The sequence below is a fragment of the Erpetoichthys calabaricus genome, chromosome 4 (genome assembly GCF_900747795.2).
Source record: "Erpetoichthys calabaricus chromosome 4, fErpCal1.3, whole genome shotgun sequence".
NCBI classification, from domain to species: domain Eukaryota; kingdom Metazoa; phylum Chordata; class Cladistia; order Polypteriformes; family Polypteridae; genus Erpetoichthys; species Erpetoichthys calabaricus.
Window position 1 is genome coordinate 182,332,776 of NC_041397.2, and position 22,311 is coordinate 182,355,086.

The 22,311-nt window shown below is 41.1% G+C and overlaps 1 protein-coding gene across 5 annotated transcripts in view; it reads left to right on the plus strand.

Annotated features, from left to right (window-relative positions):
* Positions 1-22,311, plus strand: part of herc2 (HECT and RLD domain containing E3 ubiquitin protein ligase 2) — a 488,151-nt gene that overhangs the window by 187,387 nt on the left and 278,453 nt on the right. For all 5 annotated transcript variants that reach the window (XM_051927044.1, XM_051927043.1, XM_051927046.1 and 2 more), the window contains exons 12-13: positions 2,861-3,012; positions 15,918-16,075. In XM_051927044.1, coding sequence (XP_051783004.1) covers positions 2,861-3,012; positions 15,918-16,075 — 310 coding nt within the window. The remainder of the gene's footprint in view (positions 1-2,860; positions 3,013-15,917; positions 16,076-22,311) is intronic.

A 22,311-nucleotide genomic window follows, 5' to 3' on the forward strand; every position in this document is an offset into this window, starting at 1 on the left:
AAGCCCATTGGACACGAAACGGGACAGACTACGGACATAGCACACGAAACGTACACAAAAAGGACGATTCAGACCCACGACCACACTAACATAAATAAGAAATGACACACAAAGCCCCATTTCTGAACGAACCGTCCGTATTAAACATATGTCATCTCAACACATTCACACTATGCAGCATAGGTGGATCGCATTACAATGAGGCACTATTAACCGTTCAACCGCAGAAAAAGCTCCATATTAACAGTGAGTGCGATCCTCCTTATTACTTATCCATATTTCTAACGCTGAAGAACAAACAAGTCATGAATTCACGATCACGGGTACAAAACGATACGGCTCGGGTAACGGGACCAAACACACGAACCTGCATGAAAAAAAACAATACACGTCGGCGCCTACAACGCGCTTCTGAAACTTCGGAAGAAAAAATGTCTCGGGTCCAAAAACGCAAAGCTCAACTAACACAGTTACAGAAACGAACCCAGATGGACAAACACAATGAACGTAGACGCATGCAGCGCGCGTCTCAAAGTGCTGCATCGAAACAGGCACGGGTTCAAAACGAAACACCTCCTGTCTCAGACATACAGAAACGGCAGCGAAGGGACAAAATAAATAAACGCAGACGTCTACAACGCGCATCTGAAATGCCGGAAAACAAGCAGGCAAGGCTCCAAAAAGAGAAAGCTCAACTGACCGACATACAAAAACGGACAAGGCTCAATACAAACAATGCACACCGTAAACTACAACGGGCTTCTCACACAGCACAGGCAAATCGATTACAGCTCCAAAACAACACGTCCCAAATACTGGACATACAACAACGTGCCTCTCAAACGGCACAAGCAAAACATACACGTCACGGACATCAACGACAGACACCTGCTAAACACTTGCGCCAGTTAGCTGACAACGCGTTCAATAATGAGTCCACTATTCAGGAAAATTCATTAGAATTAATGAATGTCATTTGCAATCATTGTCATTCACTTAACTTCCCTGAAGAAACAACTGGCAATACAAATAATAAATTTACACGTTATTGTCAAAAGGGTCAAATTAGACTGCCTCCTTTACATTCATATCCTGAATATCTACAGAAGCTTCTAACTAACGATGTACCTGAAAGTAAACACTTTATGAACTGCATTAGATCCTACAAATCGGTATCCACTATAAACATGAACAGTAGAAATGCACGTGACATCCGTCTTGCAAAACTATTAATTATTGATAAATGTACAATGGCATCCAGTCACTTACTCAACACCATTGATAAACTTCTACAAACGTTGATGAATAATAATATTCCCTTTGGAGGAAAGGTACTTTTATTAGGAGGAGATTTTACACAGTGCTTAGCTATTGTTCCACATGCCATGCGCTCAGCTATTGTTCAGTCCACCTTAAAATACGCAGACAATTTGCATTGCTTTCAAAAGATTCAGTTAGTACAAAACATGCGATGTCCACATCCAGATTATAACAATTGGTTATTACAACTGGGAGATGGTACACTCACCAATACAGATGGACTTCACCCAGATATTATTACAATTCCTCAAGCCTTTATCTGCGACGACTTAGTTACAGAGATGTTTGCAACACCAATCTCATTAGACCAAATACCCCTTTTAACACAACGCACTATATTATTTCCAAAAAATATTAATGTGGATCACATAGATAACCAAGTCATTGCATTACTTCCTGGAGAGACACAACTCTTTCTAAGCTCTGACAAAGTTGACTCTGATGACGACAATGACCATCTTCATTTCCTCTTACAATATTTAAACACTATTAACCCAGCCGGATTACCACAACACAATCTTAGCCTTACAAACGGAACAATAATCATGCTATTAAGAAACCTTAACACTAAACAGGGTTTATGCAATATCACATGTTTGGTCATCAACACCATGACACACAATGTTATTCAAGCGGCAGTTCTTACAGGATCACATGCTAACAATACTGTTCTGATTCCTACAATTGACCTTACAAGTTCTGACCTGGAATTACCTTTTACACTTAAACGGCGACAGTTCCCCATTAAACCTGCATTTGCCATGACCATCAACAAATCACAAGGACAAACCATGAACAAGGTTGCCATCTACCTCTCTGAACCCGTTTTTGGACATGGACAACTTTATGTGGCCTTCTCACGAGTTCGACGTTCATCTGACGTTAAAGTTAAGGTTATAATTTTCTATATGCATCATCTACACCTTCACACTATGCTATATCTCATTCATACATCACGCTCTTTGTCATTTCCCAACACCAGGGGTTGGCGAGCGAAGCGAGCAGGGGGCGGAGACCCCTAGTTTTTCATAATTGAAAGGAAATGGGAGATGAACTTTTATATTGGAGACTACAGTATGTAGGTGCACCTAGTCTCTGGTTCATTTTTTTTTTTGTAAATGTTTTGCTTAAGTTGTGCATTGCTTGCCCTCACATTGCCAGAATGTAAATAAAAATGTTAAACTATATTTACTTTACACTTAAATGAAAATGTTAGAGATCTTTTGCTGTGAAATTCCCTGAATTATTACTGAAAAAATATGATTAACTTTAGCTTTGGACATAGGCAATGAGGTCTGTGGGTAATTGATTATATCTAAGCTAAACAAATACTACTGTTCACCAGGGAACACTTTCTTTCCCAAGGTATTTCTTTCTTTCTTTTATTTATAATAAGTTCATATTTTTTCTCTTTAGTGTTACAGGTTAAATGCATTTTATTTTCAGGCTATAACTTCAGGAAATGTAATTTAGAATAAAGTTTATTACTTAAAGTTGTTTTATATACTTTTTATTGATTTTATGTGTTATTTTATTGAAGGCTCCAACTTTGGTTCAGGGACTTGCATCCAGAAAGATTGTTAAAATTGCAGCTCATCCTGATGGTCAGCATTATCTAGCTTTGTCATCTGCAGGAGAGGTTTTCTCCTGGGGCTGTGGAGAAGGTGGAAGGCTGGGACACGGAGATACTGTGTATGTATCAGTATATATTCTAACTATTGTTGAGGCAAGAGTAAATTGTTTGTTCTTAAATGTTCACTTAAGTTTCTACATATTTTTGTCTTATTACTGAAAAAAGTAAAAATACATAAGATTATACTAGTTTTAAGCCTGGTCTCTGAAATTTCAGCTTGTTAAGTTAGGAGTTTACCATTTATAGACATAGGCTTATAGGGTTATTACTGTAATATGTACAGAGTACACTGAGGTATTACTTACTTGCATGTGATAATCATCATGCAGCATGTCGCACTCTCTGGGACCATATTTGTTTGAAGTGAATTAGTTTGTTTTTTATTTTTTGTTTCACTTCCTTTTACTTAGCTTTTGGTCATCTTTTGTTGTGTAAGTATTGAGCAACTAATACTTTAGTTGTCTAAGAATAAAGATTAATTAGTATATGAAATAAATAACCTGTAGCGTAACATTTTTAAATTTATTTCACAGTCTAACTAGAATAATATTTCAGTGTTTCCCCAAACACAAATTATTAGTGGTTGTAGACTTGGCCTAGTTGGTGTGGGAGTTACTGGCGTAAGTAATAAATAATTAAGTAATTATAGCAATGAAAAATGAATAATGCAATAATTATGTTTTTTTCAATAAAAAATTAATAGAAATATAAAATTGAATTTCAATGAGATATACCCAAAAATAGCATATGTACAAATTTTAAATTAAATTTTATTCATAAAAGGCATGCTCACAGAAAGGAACACACAATTTTATTGAATCACATTTTTTGAATTGTTATAATGTTGTTTGCTTTGCATTATAAGTAAATATTGAAAGAGGGCAGAAGTTACAGGAATACATTTTTCTTGGTGGAAACATTATTGTCTGTAGGTCATGTCAGATTTATATTGAAATACATTTCAACAAGTATTATAAGGAAGGCATGTTTCATTGAAGGACTACTTCTTTTTCTTTATCTTTCTTTTACTATTGTTGATGTGCTTGACCGTTTTCCTTCAAGACTTCCTTTATTTTATACATTCACCTCAGCTTTCGCCCCTGTACTTTCATTACCATCACTCTTTTACCCACATAGTCATCTTCTCTTCTCATCACATGTCTCTACAACTTCAGTTTATTTTCCTGTACTCTCTTAGATATCTTTCCTACTTTTGTTGTACGTTGTACTTCTGATTGTCTCATTTTTCTATTCTGTTCTTTTTATAACTCCACATATCTGTCTCAACCTTATTTCTGTCACGCCCAACTTACTCCGTTGCACTCCCTTTAATGACCATGTCTGAGCTCCATACATAATTGATGGTCTTACCACTGTCTTAAAAGCCTTATCTTTAACCCTTGCCTTTATTCATCAATCACACAATAATCCTGATACCTTCTTCCAGTTGCTCTATCCACACTGGACTCTTTGTTCACTGCATCCAATTCTTGATCTTGAGCTACCACTGATCCTAGGTTTTTAAACTTAAACACTCTTTTCAATAGCTCTTCCTGCAGGCTAACTTCTGAATTGTGATTATTATTAAACTTCAAACATGCTGTCTTCTTCCTATTGTATCTTCAATCCGCTCTCTTCCAACACACTTGCCTTATCTTCTAACTTCCTTTCCATTTCCTCCTTTCTCGTGCTACACAACACAATGTCATCAGCAAAAAGCATGCACCAGTTAACTTAATTTTTTTATTCCATGAGTCAAAATGTCCATAACCAGATGGAAGAGAGCTTGAGAAAGATCCTTGTTAACCAGTCACTGCTTCTTGGGTCCCCACTCTCTCATACAGTTCCTGGACAGTGTTCTCATACTTCTCTGGTACACCTTTTCTCCCTTTATTCCCCTCTAGAACTTTTGATGTGGAATCCTATAATAACCCTTCTCCAAATTACTAAACTCCATTGAAGTTGCTAAACTCTCACTTAGGACTGGGCAATATGGAAAAAAAATTATCATGATAATGTTTTTCATTTCAGTCGATATACTGTATTTTTCGCTCCATAAGACGCACTTTTTTTCTCTAAAAGTGGGTGGAAATGTTTGTGCGTCTTATGGAGCAAATATTGCGTCACAGACCATGATGTGTATTACTTGACCTGTCAGTGGTAGCGACAGCTGTTAGAAGAGGAAGTGGTAGGCCCACGAGAAACCCCTGGAGACGCTTAAGACTAGAATTACCAAAGCCTACGAAAAAACTCGTAATTCCCTCCCACCTTAAATTCCTTGGCACCTCTCCGTCAGCGTCTTTTGTCTTGTAAATGTGTCGATAAGCAGCAAGCAGCCCGCTATCACATCCCCCCCACCACCACACAGTTTTCTCAGCTCAAGTCTGTTTACCCACGTGTCAAGCAAAATGACACCTTTTATAAATGCTATATTGTTATTTGGAACACATGCATTTCTTGTGTGTTCTGTGTCTACAACAATCTATGTATGTAAACACATCGTTAAAATAGAAACATTTGTCATGTTTTAGTAATAATTAACAAAATGTAGATATGAAGTGTATAATGTGTGATGCGAAGCCTGAAGTCCAAATATCAAATAAACACTTCCACAAAAAGGTACAAGTAGAACAAGTGCGCTTCTATTCAAGAATACAACTTTTTTTTTTTTTTAATTCAGTTTTATTCTCTGTCGCGTTCACGCTTCCCCCAAGCTGACACTGTTGTTTTCACATAAAGACGTCCTATAACAGAGGACGAGGGTTCTACATCAGAGAAAGAATACATGTCGCACTTTTGCTGTCGCTGTACTTTATATATGTACATGGGAAGCTCTGCAGTCTACTTGTGACTTTATGCTGTAGAAAGATAAGCAAATAAATCAAGGTAAATAGCATTAGATCTGGCTCTTATATACAAAGTACAGCAACGGCAGCTTCTACCTGCAGCTATAGACTCTTCAGTACACAAGCGACTCTCCATGCTAGTGTTTAGATCTGGATGGTGCATGTGCCCAAAAAAGAAGTCTGACTGCATTCTCGTACCATTGCTTACGAACTGAAATGTCAGCGTGCACTTTTCGTGGCATTAGCCGTGTATTTTTTGAGCATGCCCGTGTCGATCAAACACAGGAAGCTCTGCAGACTACTTGTGACTTTACGCTGTAGGAAGTAAGTAAATAAATCAAGCTAAATAACATTCGATCTGGCTTTTATGTAAGTAACATATAAATGTTAATGTTTTGGGCACATGCACCATCCAAATCTAAACACTAACGTGGAGAGTCGCTCATGTACTGAAGAGTCTATAGATAGATAGATAGATACTTTATTAATCCCAATGGGAAATTCACATTCTTCAGCAGCAGCATACTGATACAATAAATAATATTAAATTAAAGAATGATAATAATACAGGTGAAAAAAAACAGATACACGGAGCTGCTGAAAAGGCTGCCACTCACGGCGGTATAGCTGCAGGTGGAAGCTGCCATTAGCGATTCCTTAGATGGAACTGAAGATAGCATCATATATGAAGATAGCGAAGAAAGTGATATCCGTGATTGTGAGCAACTGAGCTTCATAAATTCTTACACTAGCGATGAGGAGATCTTGGGGTTTCCAGAAAACGCGAAGATTGCTCATGACAGTGATGATGGTTCTTAATACCATTGTTGACTTTACATGTTTGAAATATTATTCTGCTATATTTTATTAAATATATTAGTACACCATTTGGTTCAGAATATTTTTTTTCTTGTTTTCCTCCTCTAAACCTAGGTGCGTCTTATGGTCAAATGCGTCTTATGGAGCGTAAAATACAGTATATCACAATATAAATCAAATCACTGTTTGTCAAGCTTAAAGGTTCCTTTTTACTCCTGAGATGTGACGATATAAGATTAATTTTGGTTTAAATATTATTTTCTGTCAGAAGTTGAACATGACAAATGAATTGTAGAACATTATACAACTGTATTTCAAATAAATAGGATAGGTTTTGTAGCAAAGGTGCTATATAGGCACCGACCCGACACAGACTGACACCGGAGGCATGCATAAAAGCAAGTGAACTTTTATTTTTCTTCACCTGTGGGGCACATCATCCCTGTGATACAACAGGTACAACACAGTCCCAAAACCACCAAAACACCACACTCTTCTTCTTTGCAACACCACTCCTACTGGCAAGCGTTGTCCTCCTCCTCCCGACTCAGGCTCTCAGAGTGGTGGATGCTGGCCCCTTTTATAGTTCACCTGGAAGTGCTTCAGGTGTTTGACCACCTGCCTCCGATTGCACCTCCAGGTGTGGCTGAACTACTGCCCAGACGGGCCCAGGAACCCCTGCAGCACCTCCTGGTGGCCACCCCGGATCCCAACAGGGCTGATGAGAACTCCATCTCCCATGGAGCCCTGCAGGTATCTGAGGCACCACAGTCACCCAGGGGGGCTGCCATCAAGTGGTCCGGGGGAGGTACTGTGCAGCCCATGCTTGCTCCCCTGGAACATACACAGAAGGGGTGTCCCGGCCGGGCATGGGCCCCGGCCATCTGTCACAGTCTATATAATAAACTAAAATCTCAATTCTGACCAGTCAAAAGCCTCAAGTGTGCCAGGAGAACACAAACAAAATTCACAACTAAATTCTTTGGTCAATTCCAAATTAATAAAATAGGTAATACAAAATAAAAAATTCTGACCAGTCAAAAGCTTTTAGGTTTTAAAGGAGAACACACTAAGTTTGTTTGGCAACTCCAAATAAATAAAATAAATCTTAATTCTAAAATGTTAAAATCCAAAACTAAAATCTATAAGCTTTCAGGTTTTACAGAAGAAAACAAAGTAAATTCTTTGGTCAGTACCAAGTAAATAAAGTAGGTATTATTACAAAATAAAATCTCAAAAAAACTACCTCTATACTGTATCCTTACCTTTGTATAGATTTATGTTTTAAATGGTTGAGAAACAACCCCACAAATTAATAAACAAAAAACATTCCCTATATATCCTCAGTACAAATTCAAGCAGTTTTCAAATATAAACGAAGGAGAACATACACAAAATTGACATATTCATTTGTTTGTGGTCAGCTTATGCTCCAAGGCAAAAAAAAAAGAAAGGCACAAGAAATCCGGATTAGTGCAGCACTTACTTGCGTCTGGGACTATAAAGTATTGCATTGTGCCTGCTCTAAAGGATGGTACAAAAGATTAGTGGTATTATCTTGTCTTTGTGGGAACATGCTTTCAACACAAGTTGCAATGCATACTACTCCATTTCTTTTCGGACTTTAAATAGCCAAAGTATATATACACACTACCGAATTCCTCTGACCCTTCATTTCAACAGAATCCTAGTCTTTTAAGCCTTGGGCTGTGTCAATTGGGGTGTCTTCTTTGGAATAACGCTGATTTTTTTTCAAGTTTTCGTTAATATTCTCTGTCATTTTCTTTTTTATCTCTCTCCCACTCCTGACATGCGCAGCTGCTGCAACCCAAACAACAGCATAAGTGCTGCTGCCAGCTCCATGCTATGTGTGTCAACCTAATGTGATGTGGCTTAAAATTATTCCAGCCACATGATTGGATGAGTGTAGCGCTATTCTCATTATCATTGGCTTTTCGTGTTGTCTGTCAAAACATGGATGGAATGAGTTATATCGACTTTTAGGGCTGGGTGATATGGACCAAAAATCATATCTTGATATTTTTTAGCTGAATGGCGATATATGATATATATCTCGATATTTTTTTCTTCCCTTAAAGTAATAACAAAAAGACAGCTCTGAGTCAAAGCCACATGTCTCAAATGACACACAGGCACTTTTATTAACATACAGCTGAAAATGTACATGTGAAATGGCTTAAAAATAAACTATTGGCATATATTAAATAATAATGCTCCTTGAATAAAATAACAATAATGTTCTTTTCCTGCATAACAAAAGACTCACAGCTGTGCAATTAAGAAAATGTAAACACAAAAGATACAGAGCAAAAATAACAAAAGGCCGACTTGCTCTTTAAAAAGAGGTCGACTTTCTATAAACCATATCTTTGTTTCTATTGAGGAAAAGTTATTTTCCTATAATTATCTTTATCATTTTATTGCCCAGCCCAACTCTCATTACTTGTCAGTCACTGAAACTGTTTCCACATGTGAATTGCAGTGTATCACTATTTATAAGATTGCTTCCATGTTTTTAAACCAAGATCTGAATTATGTCATGCATCTGCCATTAGGAAAAGTTTACAGTTACATGCAAATTTTGAATACCCCGGGTAAATAACATATTATTTTCACATTTCCAGCCACTTTAAAAACCTCACAGTTTCACCCACTGCACTTGGTTCCCAATCCAGGTGGTTCAGTGTATGGTGGGTGCAGCAACGCACTATCAGCATGTGCTCCCATCCTCTCTTTGAAGTAAGATAGCCAATACAATTTTGACAGCAAACTATCTAAAACATTGACATTTTTATTAAAATGATAATGTTTAGTTATGATTTTTCTGAGGAACTTAAAAGATTTTAAAATATAAGAGAACAATTTAGGAATTTACAAAAATGTGGGCATCCTTTCAGTTATTAGTGTCTGAACTCTTTAGGTAGTTATTCTGGTCATGATAAGCTTGCTATTCTGGATAAGTATTGTCATTGGGAATTGTCAGCTGATCACAATACCAGCGCCTAATAAATTCTTTGACTCTTTAAACATTGTGCAACACTCAACAACCATGGAATTTTCTAAGCAACTGACTTGAGGATCTGAAAATTAAATTAATAGATACCTTCAGAGTAGACGAAGGCTATTAAAATATATAAATGCACATCCTGCTAGCAATTTTACATACTTTGTAATGTCAAGAAAGGGAACAATGTAGGTCAAGACAAGATCTTTAAGCCCACAAAAACTGACAGGTAAAATAGCTTATATAATGTGCAGGAAGTCAAAGTAAAACCCCCCAAATGACTGCAGTGAACTTGCAGGCAGGTTTAGCTGAAAAGTAGAGTTCGTGCAGGTGCACTTCTCTACTGTGCTGCGTTACTTAGAAGGACATGGCCTTCATGGAGGAGCCATCACAAGGTGTGTTATCATGATATTTCCCTCTACTCACCCTTTATCTAGGGTTAAGTGTACTTATCAGGTTCGCTGTTGGGTTGGTTTACTGTCAAAGCTGAAGATTAACACACACTTACATAGATATAGTATACACACAGAAACTCAACAGTGCCCTGTGAATGACACACACACAGATGGTTTATCTCTAGCACTTTAATCCACACAAGTGCCTTATAAATAACACAGCTTGTCACTCTGTTAGCACTTCAGGAGACTTGCATACACACAGACCCTAACCACAATTATGTCTCATGAATGACACATACACGGCTGGTTAACCTATAGCACTTTAAACTACACAAGTGCCTTAGGAATGACACAGCCTGTCACTCTTCTGGCACTTCAAGAGACTTATCTATTGCCAGCACGAACAACATACAATGTTTTAAATATATCTCAGATATAAATATTACTTCAGTCTGTACGAATATATTCAAACATACAAAGGCTCAACATCCTTGGCTATAGGCCATTTATCAACCAAGAATACCTTACTTTGCGTACTGTTCGCTACTATTGGGTGGAGCTCTCACCCTCAGCCCTTATTAAACCTTGCTGCACAGAGCTTTTTCCAAATTTCCAACTGCCCCCGGTGCTCTTAAAAATATCTATCACTTCAATCACACTTCACATGAAGACAAAGTGTAGAAAGTTAAAAGCAGTGCGATATTTATTACATCCATCCATCCATCCATCCATTGTCTCCCGCTTATCCGAGGTCGGGTCGCGGGGGCAGCAGCTTGAGCAGAGATGCCCAGACTTCCCTCTCCCCGGCCACTTCTTCTAGCTCTTCCGGGAGAATCCCAAGGCATTCCCAGGCCAGTCGAGAGACATAGTCCCTCCAGCGTGTCCTGGGTCTTCCCTGGGGCCTCCTCCCAGTTGGACGTGCCCGGAACACCTCACCAGGGAGGCGTCCAGGAGGCATCCTGATCAGATGCCCGAGCCACCTCATCTGACTCCTCTCGATGCGGAGGAGCAGTGGCTCTACTCTGAGCCCCTCCCGGATGACTGAGCTTCTCACCCTATCTTTAAGGGAAAGCCCAGACACCCTGCGGAGGAAACTCATTTCAGCTGCTTGTATTCGCGATCCCGTTCTTTTGGTCATTACCCATAGCTCATGACCATAGGTGAGGGTAGGAACATAGATCGACTGGTAAATTGAGAGCTTCGCCTTGCGGCTCAGCTCCTTTTTCACCACGACAGACCGATGCAGAGCCCGCATTACTGCGGATGCCGCACCGATCCGTCTGTCGATCTCACGCTCCATTCTTCCCTCACTCGTGAACAAGACCCCGAGATACTTAAACTCCGCCACTTGGGGCAGGATCTCGCTACCAACCCTGAGAGGGCACTCCACCCTTTTCCGGCTGAGGACCATGGTCTCGGATTTGGAGGTGCTGATTCTCATCCCAGCTGCTTCACACTCGGCTGCGAACCGATCCAGAGAGAGCTGAAGATCACGGCCTGATGAAGCAAACAGGACAACATCATTTACAAAAAGCAGTGACCCAATCCTGAGCCCACCAAACCGGACCCCCTCAACGCCCTGGCTGCGCCTAGAAATTCTGTCCATAAAAGTTATGAACAGAATCGGTGACAAAGGGCAGCCCTGACGGAGTCTAACTCTCACTGGAAACGGGTTCGACTTACTGCCGGCAATGCGGACCAGGCTCTGGCAACGATCGTACAGGGACCGAACAGCCCTTATCAGGGGGGCCGGTACCCCATACTCTCGGAGTACCCCCCACAGGATTCCCCGAGGGACACGGTCGAATGCCTTTTCCAAGTCCACAAAACACATGTAGACTGGTTGGGCAAACTCCCATGCACCCTCCAGGACCCTGCTAAGGGTATAGAGCTGGTCCACTGTTCCGCGACCAGGATGAAAACCACACTGTTCCTCCTGAATCTGAGGCTCGACTATCCGACGGACCCTCCTCTCCAGGACCCCTGAATAGACTTTCCAGAGAGGCTGAGGAGTGTGATCCCTCTGTAGTTGGAACACACCCTCCGATCCCCTTTCTTAAAGAGGGGGACCACCACCCCGGTCTGCCAATCCAGAGGCACTGTCCCTGATGTCCATGCGATGTTGCAGAGGCGTGTCAGCCAAGACAGTCCTACAACATCCAGAGCCTTGAGGAACTCCGGGCGTATCTCATCCACCCCCGGGGCCCTGCCACCAAGGAGTTTTTTGACCACCTCGGTGACCTCAGTCCCAGAGATGGGGGAGCCCACCTCTGCGTCCCCAGGCTCTGCTTCCTCATTGGAAGGCATGTTAATGGGATTGAGGAGGTCTTCGAAGTACTCCCCCCCACCGACCCACAACGTCCCGAGTCGAGGTCAGCAGCGCACCATCCCCACCATATACAGTGTTGACACTGCACTGCTTCCCCTTCCTGAGACGCCGGATGGTGGACCAGAATCTCCTCGAAGCCGTCCGAAAGTCGTTCTCCATGGCCTCCCCAAACTCCTCCCACGCCCGAGTTTTTGCCTCAGCAACCACCAAAGCCGCATTCCGCTTGGCCTGCCGGTACCTATCAGCTGCCTCCAGGGTCCCACAGGACAAAAGGGTCCTGTAGGACTCCTTCTTCAGCTTGACGGCATCCTTCACCGCTGGTGTCCACCAACGGGTTCGGGGATTGCCGCCACGACAGGCACCGACCACCTTACGGCCACAGCTCTGGTCAGCTGCCTCAACAATAGAGGCACGGAACATGGCCCATTCGGACTCAATGTCCCCCACCTCCCTCGGGATGTGGTCGAAGTTCTGCCGGAGGTGGGAGTTGAAGCTACTTCTGACAGGGGGCTCTGCCAGACGTTCCCAGCAGACCCTCACAACATGTTTGGGCCTACCACGCCTGACTGGCATCCTCCCCCACCATCGAAGCCAACTCACCACCAGGTGGTGATCAGTTGACAGCTCCGCCCCTCTCTTCACCCGAGTGTCCAAGACATGTGGCCACAAGTCCGACGACACGACCACAAAGTCGATCATCGAACTGAGGCCTAGGGTGTCCTGGTGCCAAGTGCACATATGAACACCCCTATGCTTGAACATGGTGTTCGTTATGGACAATCCGTGACGAGCACAGAAGTCCAATAACAAAACACCGCTTGGGTTCAGATCGGGGGGGCCATTCCTCCCAATCACGCCCTTCCAGGTCTCACTGTCATTGCCCACGTGAGCATTGAAGTCTCCCAGCAGAACGAGGGAGTCCCCAGAAGGTATGCCCTCTAGCACACCCTCCAGGGACTCCAAAAAGGGTGGGTACTCCGAACTGCTGTTCGGTGCATACGCACAAACAACAGTTAGGACCCGTCCCCCCACCCGAAGGCGAAGGGAGGCTACTCTCTCGCCCACCGGGGTAAACCCCAATGTACAGGCTCCAAGTTGGGGGGCAATAAGTATACCCACACCTGCTCGGCGCCTCTCACCGGGGTCAACTCCAGAGTGGTACAGAGTCCAGCCCCTCTCAAGGAGATTGGTTCCAGAGTCCAAGCTGTGCGTCGAGGTGAGTCCGACTATATCTAGCCGGAACCTCTCAACTTCGCGCACTAGCTCAGGCTCCTTCCCCTTCAGAGAGGTGACATTCCACGTCCCAAGAGCCAGCTTCTGTAGCCGAGGATCGGACCGCCAAGGTCCCCGCCTTCGGCCACCACCCAACTCACACTGCACCCGACCTCCTTGGCCCCTCCCATAGGTGGTGAGCCCATGGGAAGGGGGACCCACGTTGCCTCTTCGCCCGGCCGAGCCCCATGGGTGCAGGCCCGGCCACCAGGCGCTCGCCATCGAGCCCCACCTCTAGGCCTGGCTCCAGAGTGGGGCCCCGGTGACCCGCGTCCGGGCAAAGGAAAACGTCGTCCAAAATTGTTTTTCTTCATAGGAGGTTTGTTTGACCGCTCTTTGTCTCATCCCTCACCTAGGACCAGTTTGCCTTGGGTGGCCCTACCCAGGGGCATAAAGCCCCGGACAACAGAGCTCCTAGGATCATTGGGACACGCAAACCCCTCCACCACGATAAGGTGGCGGTTAAAATAATAATACCAAATAAAACAAATAATAATAATAGAAAATAAGATTGATAGTAAAGTCTGGATATATATAGTCTTTAAAAAAAGCTTACGAAAGTAAAGATGTCAAGGATGAATGTTCTAGGCGGCTTGTAATCTACTACTCAAAGTTGTTCCTAAGATTGCTCTTACCCTCTTCTGAGGTCGTTCTGTTCTCTTCTTCTGTCATTCCTCAGACAAGGCATATTTTATTATAAAATTCTACACAGGGGTTTTGCAGCATGTGATTGTGAGATATTCTGATTTGCTGGCTGTCAATAAGATGGATGAATTTTCTCAAACTCTTTAATCTATTTGAGTATGTCAGTTTTTTCAAGCAGTAAAGTTTCTAATGTTTTAACAATCTCCTGTATCAAGTTGTAAACTGGTTTGGCCATTTCGAGTCCCATGGCATCTCCTTCTGTTAGCAGGTTGTAAAGTAATCAGATCAAGCTTCATGGCATGTCTTCCTTTCCCAAGCTGTAAACAAATGCTTTGATTACTAGTACAAGTCAGGAAAACAGATTGCTTTGATGTTAACTGACCATGCAAGTGACCTGTATTTAAGTTCATCTGTTGTTATTGTCTTGAGTAAAATATAATGAATATATAGACTAAAATTTACAGATTTTGCAACCACATCAAGGAAACCTTATCTATGATTTCATTCCAAAAAAATCACAAATATGCAAAACAACATCTACATAAGACTGAGGCATTTTGGAACCAAGTGCTATGGACAAATTAAAGTTAAAACCACAACCACAAAAGGCTTGTTTTGAGAGAAAAAAGGAGCAGTATTTGGAAAAAAATATCACCTTGTAAACTGTTAAGTTTGGGGGGCATTGGGGATCTATTATGCTTTGGTGGTTGTGTGGTTGCCAGCAGTTACAGAGAAGAATGCATTTCACTAAATGTCAACAAATCCTTTAGGAAAATGTTAGTCAATCAGTCAGGAAACTGAAGCTTAAAAATGGATCACTTCTACAACAAGATAACAAAACCACACTTTGAAATCTACTATGAACTACCTCAAGAAACATGCGGTGAAGGCTTTGGAATGTCGCTCACAGTTCCTAGATTGAACATTATTGAAAATCTATGGGTAGATCTTAAATGTGCATTTCATGCAAGACAACCAAAGAATATCTTACAGTTGGAATTGATCTGCAAAGGAGAATGGTGGAAAATTCCAAAACAAGAATTCTGAAACTGATAGCTGGCTACAAAAATGTTTGCAAGCTTTGATTTTTTGCCAGTTGGGTTGTTGGTAAACACTTGCTTAGTAGAGTTTTTTCAAATGCCATGCTTATTGCTTTGTCTTTTTACATTTTTAGTTCATCAGATAAACTGCAACTGTACATTAATCATTTCATAAAAATACCCATGTTTTATTTTGTTTGCTGTGTAAGTTGTATTTACATTTTTTACTTCAAATGTCAACAAAATATGTAATTTAACAGGGATATCCTACATTTTGCATGATAACCATTGGCTTTAAAGAATGCTGGAAATGAACAGGAGCATTATGTAAAAGTTAACAAACAAACCTCACATAATTTGGTTGCAGTATATCACATTCAAAAATTCGCAGTTTTATAATTTTTTTTTATTAAGTCAGTTTATCTCAAAATTGGATGGTTTTGGGTTATGGATTACTATGCGGCCCTCCCACTATTTTCTGTGGTAGGAGAAATTTATTTTTTCAGCTTTGCTTTTACAAGACGGCTACTAAAAATTTTGACTGTTTTTATTTTTTTATTCATCTATCTCTATATTTATTTTTGTTACAGGTATTTGGAAGAGCCGAAAATGATTGCTGCTTTCTCTGGAAAGCAGTCAGGCAATCAGGTACTTCATATAGCATGTGGAAGTACATACAGTGCAGCAGTTACTGTGGATGGAGAGCTATACACATGGGGAAGAGGCAATTATGGCCGTCTAGGGCACGGTACTGTTCCTTTTATTGTAATAGTGTATGGTTCCAGTTTTGTTTCTCTCATTTGTAGTATATTTCAGTATTTGTCAGTACAATGGTATTATACTATATGGCAATGCTTCCCAAACTCGGTTCTGGGGACCCACTGTGGCTGCATGTTTTTGTTGCAACCAGTGTCTGTTTTTAATTGAACTCCTGGCCTAAGTAATTGAACTGTTATTTCCCAAGTTCTGTGTTTTGGGAATAATACAGAAGTAGAAAACTAAGTTTGGTTAAAAAAATATATAAATTAAAATGTACCAAGCTGTTATATGGGTATAATGTATTTTTTTCTTTTTAACAATATTTTCAACTTGATTTTCATTCTGCTTTTCCAGGTGTTCTAATTGTTTAATTAATCCATTATTTACTGATTAGTGGGTCTGACGCTAAAGTAGTTGCAGCTTTTGATTATTCAGTGTTGTTTGCCTGCGTGTCTACTCTGCTCATTTTTAATTGTCATTAATAAGATACAACGAAGGGTGAAAACTGCACAGAGAAATGGCAAAATATAATGAAAGCAACAAAAGAGAGTTAAGCATTTCAATCTATAACAGAAAGCAGAAATATTTCTAAATGTCTTATACATGTAAAAATCATGCTGCTGTGCTTTTCTGACTCTAGAATAAAAGAAAAAAAATGCCAGCTAATTAAATAAGCTCAGTGTTAACAGGTATTGTCACTGATTAGGAATCTGGTTGGAACAAAAACCTTCATCGAAGGAACGACTTTGGGAAACACTGCTGTGTGGTGACCTGGTGCATTTTTGGCAACCATTGGCAAATAGTATTCCCAACCTCTTAGCGTGATGGAATTTAGTTGTACAAGTTGGTTTAAAAAGTCTGTGCTTACAATAGTAGTTTTCATTTATTCTTGTATTTTAGTTTGGTTAGACTAGCAAACTAGTCTAAACTGGAGAAATATATTTATAATTAAGTTTTCGCAATGATCCATGCAGCAGACTTTTTAAATAATTTCAGATTGACAACAGAATGATTTGAATGATAAAGCTTTGCAGTAGTCAATTGTACTTGAAATAAATGCATATTCTTGATGTTTTAGTCAATATGAGGAAAAACAATACAATTGGTGATTTAAAGGAGAAGTGCACCAAGTAATCGGCCATTGATAAGAATTGTAATGTGTGATATGCCAGTTGGTTTTAGATTGTCTGATTATATAATTAAAAAAAATTAAAAGTGCAGACAAACCTGAAGAGCATATTAGATTTTCTGTGACGTACAGTGCTCATTTGAGCTGCCATTTTTCTCATTTGTGCTTGTTTTCCGCATCTCTGGGTGTCTCTTGCTCTATTGCTTGACAACAGAATGATTTGAATGATAAAGCTTTGCAGTAGTCAGTTGTACTTGAAATAAATGCATATTCTCGATGTTTTAGTCAATATGAGGAAAAACAATACAATTGGTGATTTAAAGGAGAAATGCACCAAGTAATCGGCCATTGATAAGAATTCAGCAGTTTTCATTTGTAATGTGTGATATGCCAATCGGTTTTAGATGGTCTGATTATATAATTAAAAAAAATTAAAAGTGCAGACAAACTTGAAGAGCATATTAGATTTTCTGTGACGTACAGTGCTCGTTTGAGCTGCCATTTTTCTCATTTGTGCTTGTTTTCTGCATCTCTGGGTGTCTCGTGCTCTATTGCTGTCTCTTTCTCTAGCACTCTCCACCTATTGTCATTTCTCAAACTCAGTTTCTTTCTTTCTTTCTTTCTTTCTTTCTTTCTTTCTTTCTTTCTTTCTTTCTTTCTTTCTTTCTTTCTTTCTTTCTTTCTTTCTTTCTTTCTTTCTTTCTGCTACTAGATACATATCTGTATACTTGCATGTGTTTGTCTTCTGTTATATTATAAATAAATTGTATTGTTTTGTTTATTACAAGAAGTATGTTTGGGTGTTTTGTTGAAAGTATGTCTAATGCCACACCAAACCACAACACAAAGTGTATGTGTTAATATTGGCTTTCGCTAATTTATTGTAAAGATCTCTTCATATTTCTGCCATCCCGGCTAGAAAGCTAAACAGAGCTCAGCCTACATTAATTTGGTGTCTCAGATGTGGGCATCTTGTTGATTGTTTTAATTCTTGTTCTTCTTCTTTTGGCTGCTCCCTTTAGGGGTGGCCACAGCAGATCAACATCTTCCATTTCTTTCTGTCCTCTGCATCTTGTTCTGTTACACCCATCACCTGCATGTCCTCTCTCACTACATCCATAAACCTTCTCTTAAGCCTTCCTCTTTTTCTCTTGCCTGGCAGCTCTATATTTAGCATCCTTCTCCCAATATACTCAGCATCTCTCCTCTGCACATGTCCAAACCAGTGCAATCTCGCCTCTCTGACTTTGTCTCCCATCTGTCCAACTTGAGCTGACCCTCTAATGTACTAATTTCTAATCCTATCCATACTTGTCACACCCAATGCAAATCTTAGCATTTTTAACTCTACTACCTCCAGCTTTCTGGTCAGTGCCACCATCTCCAACCCATATAACATAGTTGGTCTCGCTACCGTCCTGTAGACCTTCCTTTTCCCTCTTGCTGATATCTGTCTGTCACAAATCACTCCTGACACTCTTCTCCACCCATTCCATCCTGCTCTCTTTTTTACCTCTCTTCCACAATCCCCATTACTCTGTACTGTTGATCCCAAGTATTTAAACTCATCCACCTTCACCAACTCTACTCCTTGCATCCTCACCATTCCACTGACCTCCCTCTCATTTACACACATGTATTCTGTCTTGTTCCTACTGACCTTCATTCCTCTCCTTACCAGAGCATATCTCCACCTCTCCAGGGTCTCCTCAACCTGCTCCCTACTATCGCTACAGATCACAATGTCATAAGCAAACATCATAGTCCACGGGGACACCTGTCCATCACCATTGCAAATAAGAAAGGTCTCAGAGCTGATCCCTGATGTAATCCCACCTCCACCTTGAATATGTCTGTCGCTCCTACCGCAGAGCTCATCATGGTCACATTTCCTTCGTACATATCCTGTACAACTCTTACATACTTCTCTGCCACTCCCAACTTCCTCATACAATTCCACAACTCCTCTCGAGGCACCCTGTTATATGCTTTCTTCAGGTCCACAAAGACACAACGCAACTCCTTCTGGCCTTCTCTATACTTCTCCACCAACACCCTCAGAGCAAACATCACATCTGTGGTGCTCTTTCTTGGCATGAAACCATACTGCTGCTCACTAACCATCACCTCACTTCTTAACCTAGCTTCCACTACTCTTTCCCATAACTTCATGCTGTGGCTCATCAATTTTATCCCCCTGTAGTTACTACAGTTATGCATATCCCACTTATTCTTAAATATCGGCACCAGTATACTTTTTCTCCACTCCTCAGGTATCCTCTCACTTTCCAAGATTCCAGTAAACATTCTGGTTAAAAAGTCCACTTCCATCTCTCCTAAACACCTCCATGCTTCCACAGGTATGTCATCCGGACCAATGGCTTTTCCATTCTTTATCCTCTTCATAGTTGTCCTTACTTCTTCCTTGCTAATCCGTTGCACTTCCTGATTCACTATCTCCATCTCATCCAACCTCTCTCTCGTTCTCTTCATTCATCAGCCTCTCAAAGTACTCTTTCCATCTGCTCAACACACTCTCCTCGCTTGTGGGTATGTTTCCATCTTTATCCTTTATCACCCTAACCTGCTGCACATCTTTCCCAGCTCGTCCCTCTGTCTAGCCAATCAGTACAAGTCCTTTTCTCCCTCCTTAGTGTCCAACCTCTTATACAATTCATCATACACCTTTTCTTTAGCCTTCACCACCTCTCTTTTCACCTTGCGCCTCATCTCCTTATACTCTTGTCTACTTTCTGCATATCTCTTGACTATCCCACGTTGTCTTTACCATCCTCTTCCTCTGTATACTCTCCTGTACTTCCCCATTCCACCACCAGGTTTCCTTTTCCTCCTTCCTCTGTCCAGATGTCACGCCAAGCACCCTTCTTGGTGTCACCCTTACTGCATCTGCTGTAGTTTCCCAACTGTCTGGTAATTCTTCACTACCACCCAGTGCCTGTCTCTCCTTCTCCCTAATCTCAACCTTGCAGTCTTCCTTTTTCAACTTCCACCATTTGATCCTTGGCTCTCCCCTCACTCTCTTCCTCTTCTTGATCTCCAACGTCATCCTACAGACCACCATCCTATGCTGCTTAACTACACTTTCCCCTGCCACCACTTTGCAGTCTTCAATCTCCTTCAGATTGACTCTTCCTCATAGGATGTAATCTACCTGTGTGCTTCTTCCTCCACTCTTGTACGTAACCCTATGTTCCTCCCTCTTCTTATAATACGTATTCACCACAGCTATGTCCATCCTTTTGGCAAAATCCACTATCCTCTGACCTTCTTCATTCCTCTCCTTGACACCGTACCTACCCATCACCTCCTCGTCTTCTCTGTTCCCTTCACCAACATGTCCATTGAAATCTGCTCCAATCACCACTTTCTGTCCCTTGGGGACACTGTTCATCGCTTCATCCAACTCACTCCAAAAATCTTCTTTCTCATCCATTGCACACCCAACTTGAGGGGCATATGCACTAACAACATTCATCATCACACTTCCAATTTCGAACTTCATAATTATTACTCTGCCTGACACTCTTTTCACCTCCAAAACACTCTTGACATACTGTTCTTTCAGAATAACCCCTACTCCGTTTCTCCTCCTATCCACACCATGATAGAACAATTTGAATCCACCTCCAATCCACCTGGCCTTACTCACCTTCCATTTAGTCTCTTGCACGCACAATATATCAACCTTCCTTCTCTTCATCATATCTGATAACTCTCTCCCCTTACCAGTCATACTGCCAACATTCAAAGTACCTACCCTCAGTTCCACTCACTTTACCTTCCTTCTCTTCTCCTGCCTCCGGACACGTCTCCCCACTCTTCTTCTCTGACTTACTGTAAATTAGTGACATATAAATGCACCAAACTGAAAGGCTGTTTTTGCCACATTTCTGGATAATGATTAGATTAGCTGCATCTTTAACTTGTGTCAATCAACAGTCCTGCATTATTCATTAATTAAAGGTCTGTGGTTATTTTCTCAGTAGTGACTCTGAAAGTCCAAAGCGTGCCTTTTTAGATTGTGTTAACTTACTTCAGTACCTCATGAGCCATTGTATGTTGTAAATAATTAAACTACCTTGCAGTCATTTGATTCATCAGTATTATCAAGGCAGTCTTTTGAATTAGGCTCAGACTTTCCATTAGTATGTACAGGATGATGGTGGGGCTTAAAGCAGATACACCAAAAGTCGTAATTACTTTGGGTCAGTAATTTGCCTAATGCTAATTGGACTTGACAGCAGAATCCAGTGTGACTTAAAAGAGCATCTTTCTTAACAATTGAGTTTCATCAGTCAAGTCTCTTTCACAGCCTACTTGAATCTAATATGCTGAGTATATTTGTTATGCTGAATACTATTGCTTCATTTAGTGTTGTGAGGGATGGCCGGCCAAATATTCTGGTCCACACCTCCAGGCCGCCAGATGGAGCCCTCCCAGCAGCATGGAAGGTCCCCAAATTCCAGCAGGGCATTATGGACATTGTAGTTTTTATAAACAACCCTGCTGGATACCATGGGGACCACCAGGAGCCGCTGTAGGGAGGCTTACAGAGTGCTACGTGCCCTATAACCCGGAAGTGCGTCATGATCACATGACCGGAAGGAACGACATGCTTCCGAGTTGAAGAAAAGGACTTTTAATCTGACCTGGAAGTGATGAGGACTTATGGATTGTTGGGCTGGAACCACTTCCGGGTCAGGGGATATAAAAGGACTCTGGGAAAGCCCAGACACTGAGCTGAGCTGGGAGGAAGGGTGGCTATGTGTCTGGGAGAGGAGGATAGAGAATATTGTATTGGTGATTGATTATTGATTTATTGTATGAGTAGTGTGGAGTGGAGGGTGCTTGGTTCATGTATTTATAATAAAAAGAAGAAAAGTTATACTTTTACCTGGTGTTTGCCGTGGTACCTGAGGGTTCAAGGGAGCACTAGCACCCCCTACTGCTACAGTGTTTAGAATTTAGCCCCTCTTTCACTTCTTGGAATATTGCAATTTTTTCCAAGTGTTTTAAATGTTGCTTAAACATGTTGTTATAGTTTTTATTTTTAACATGCTCAAACTTTAAAGACA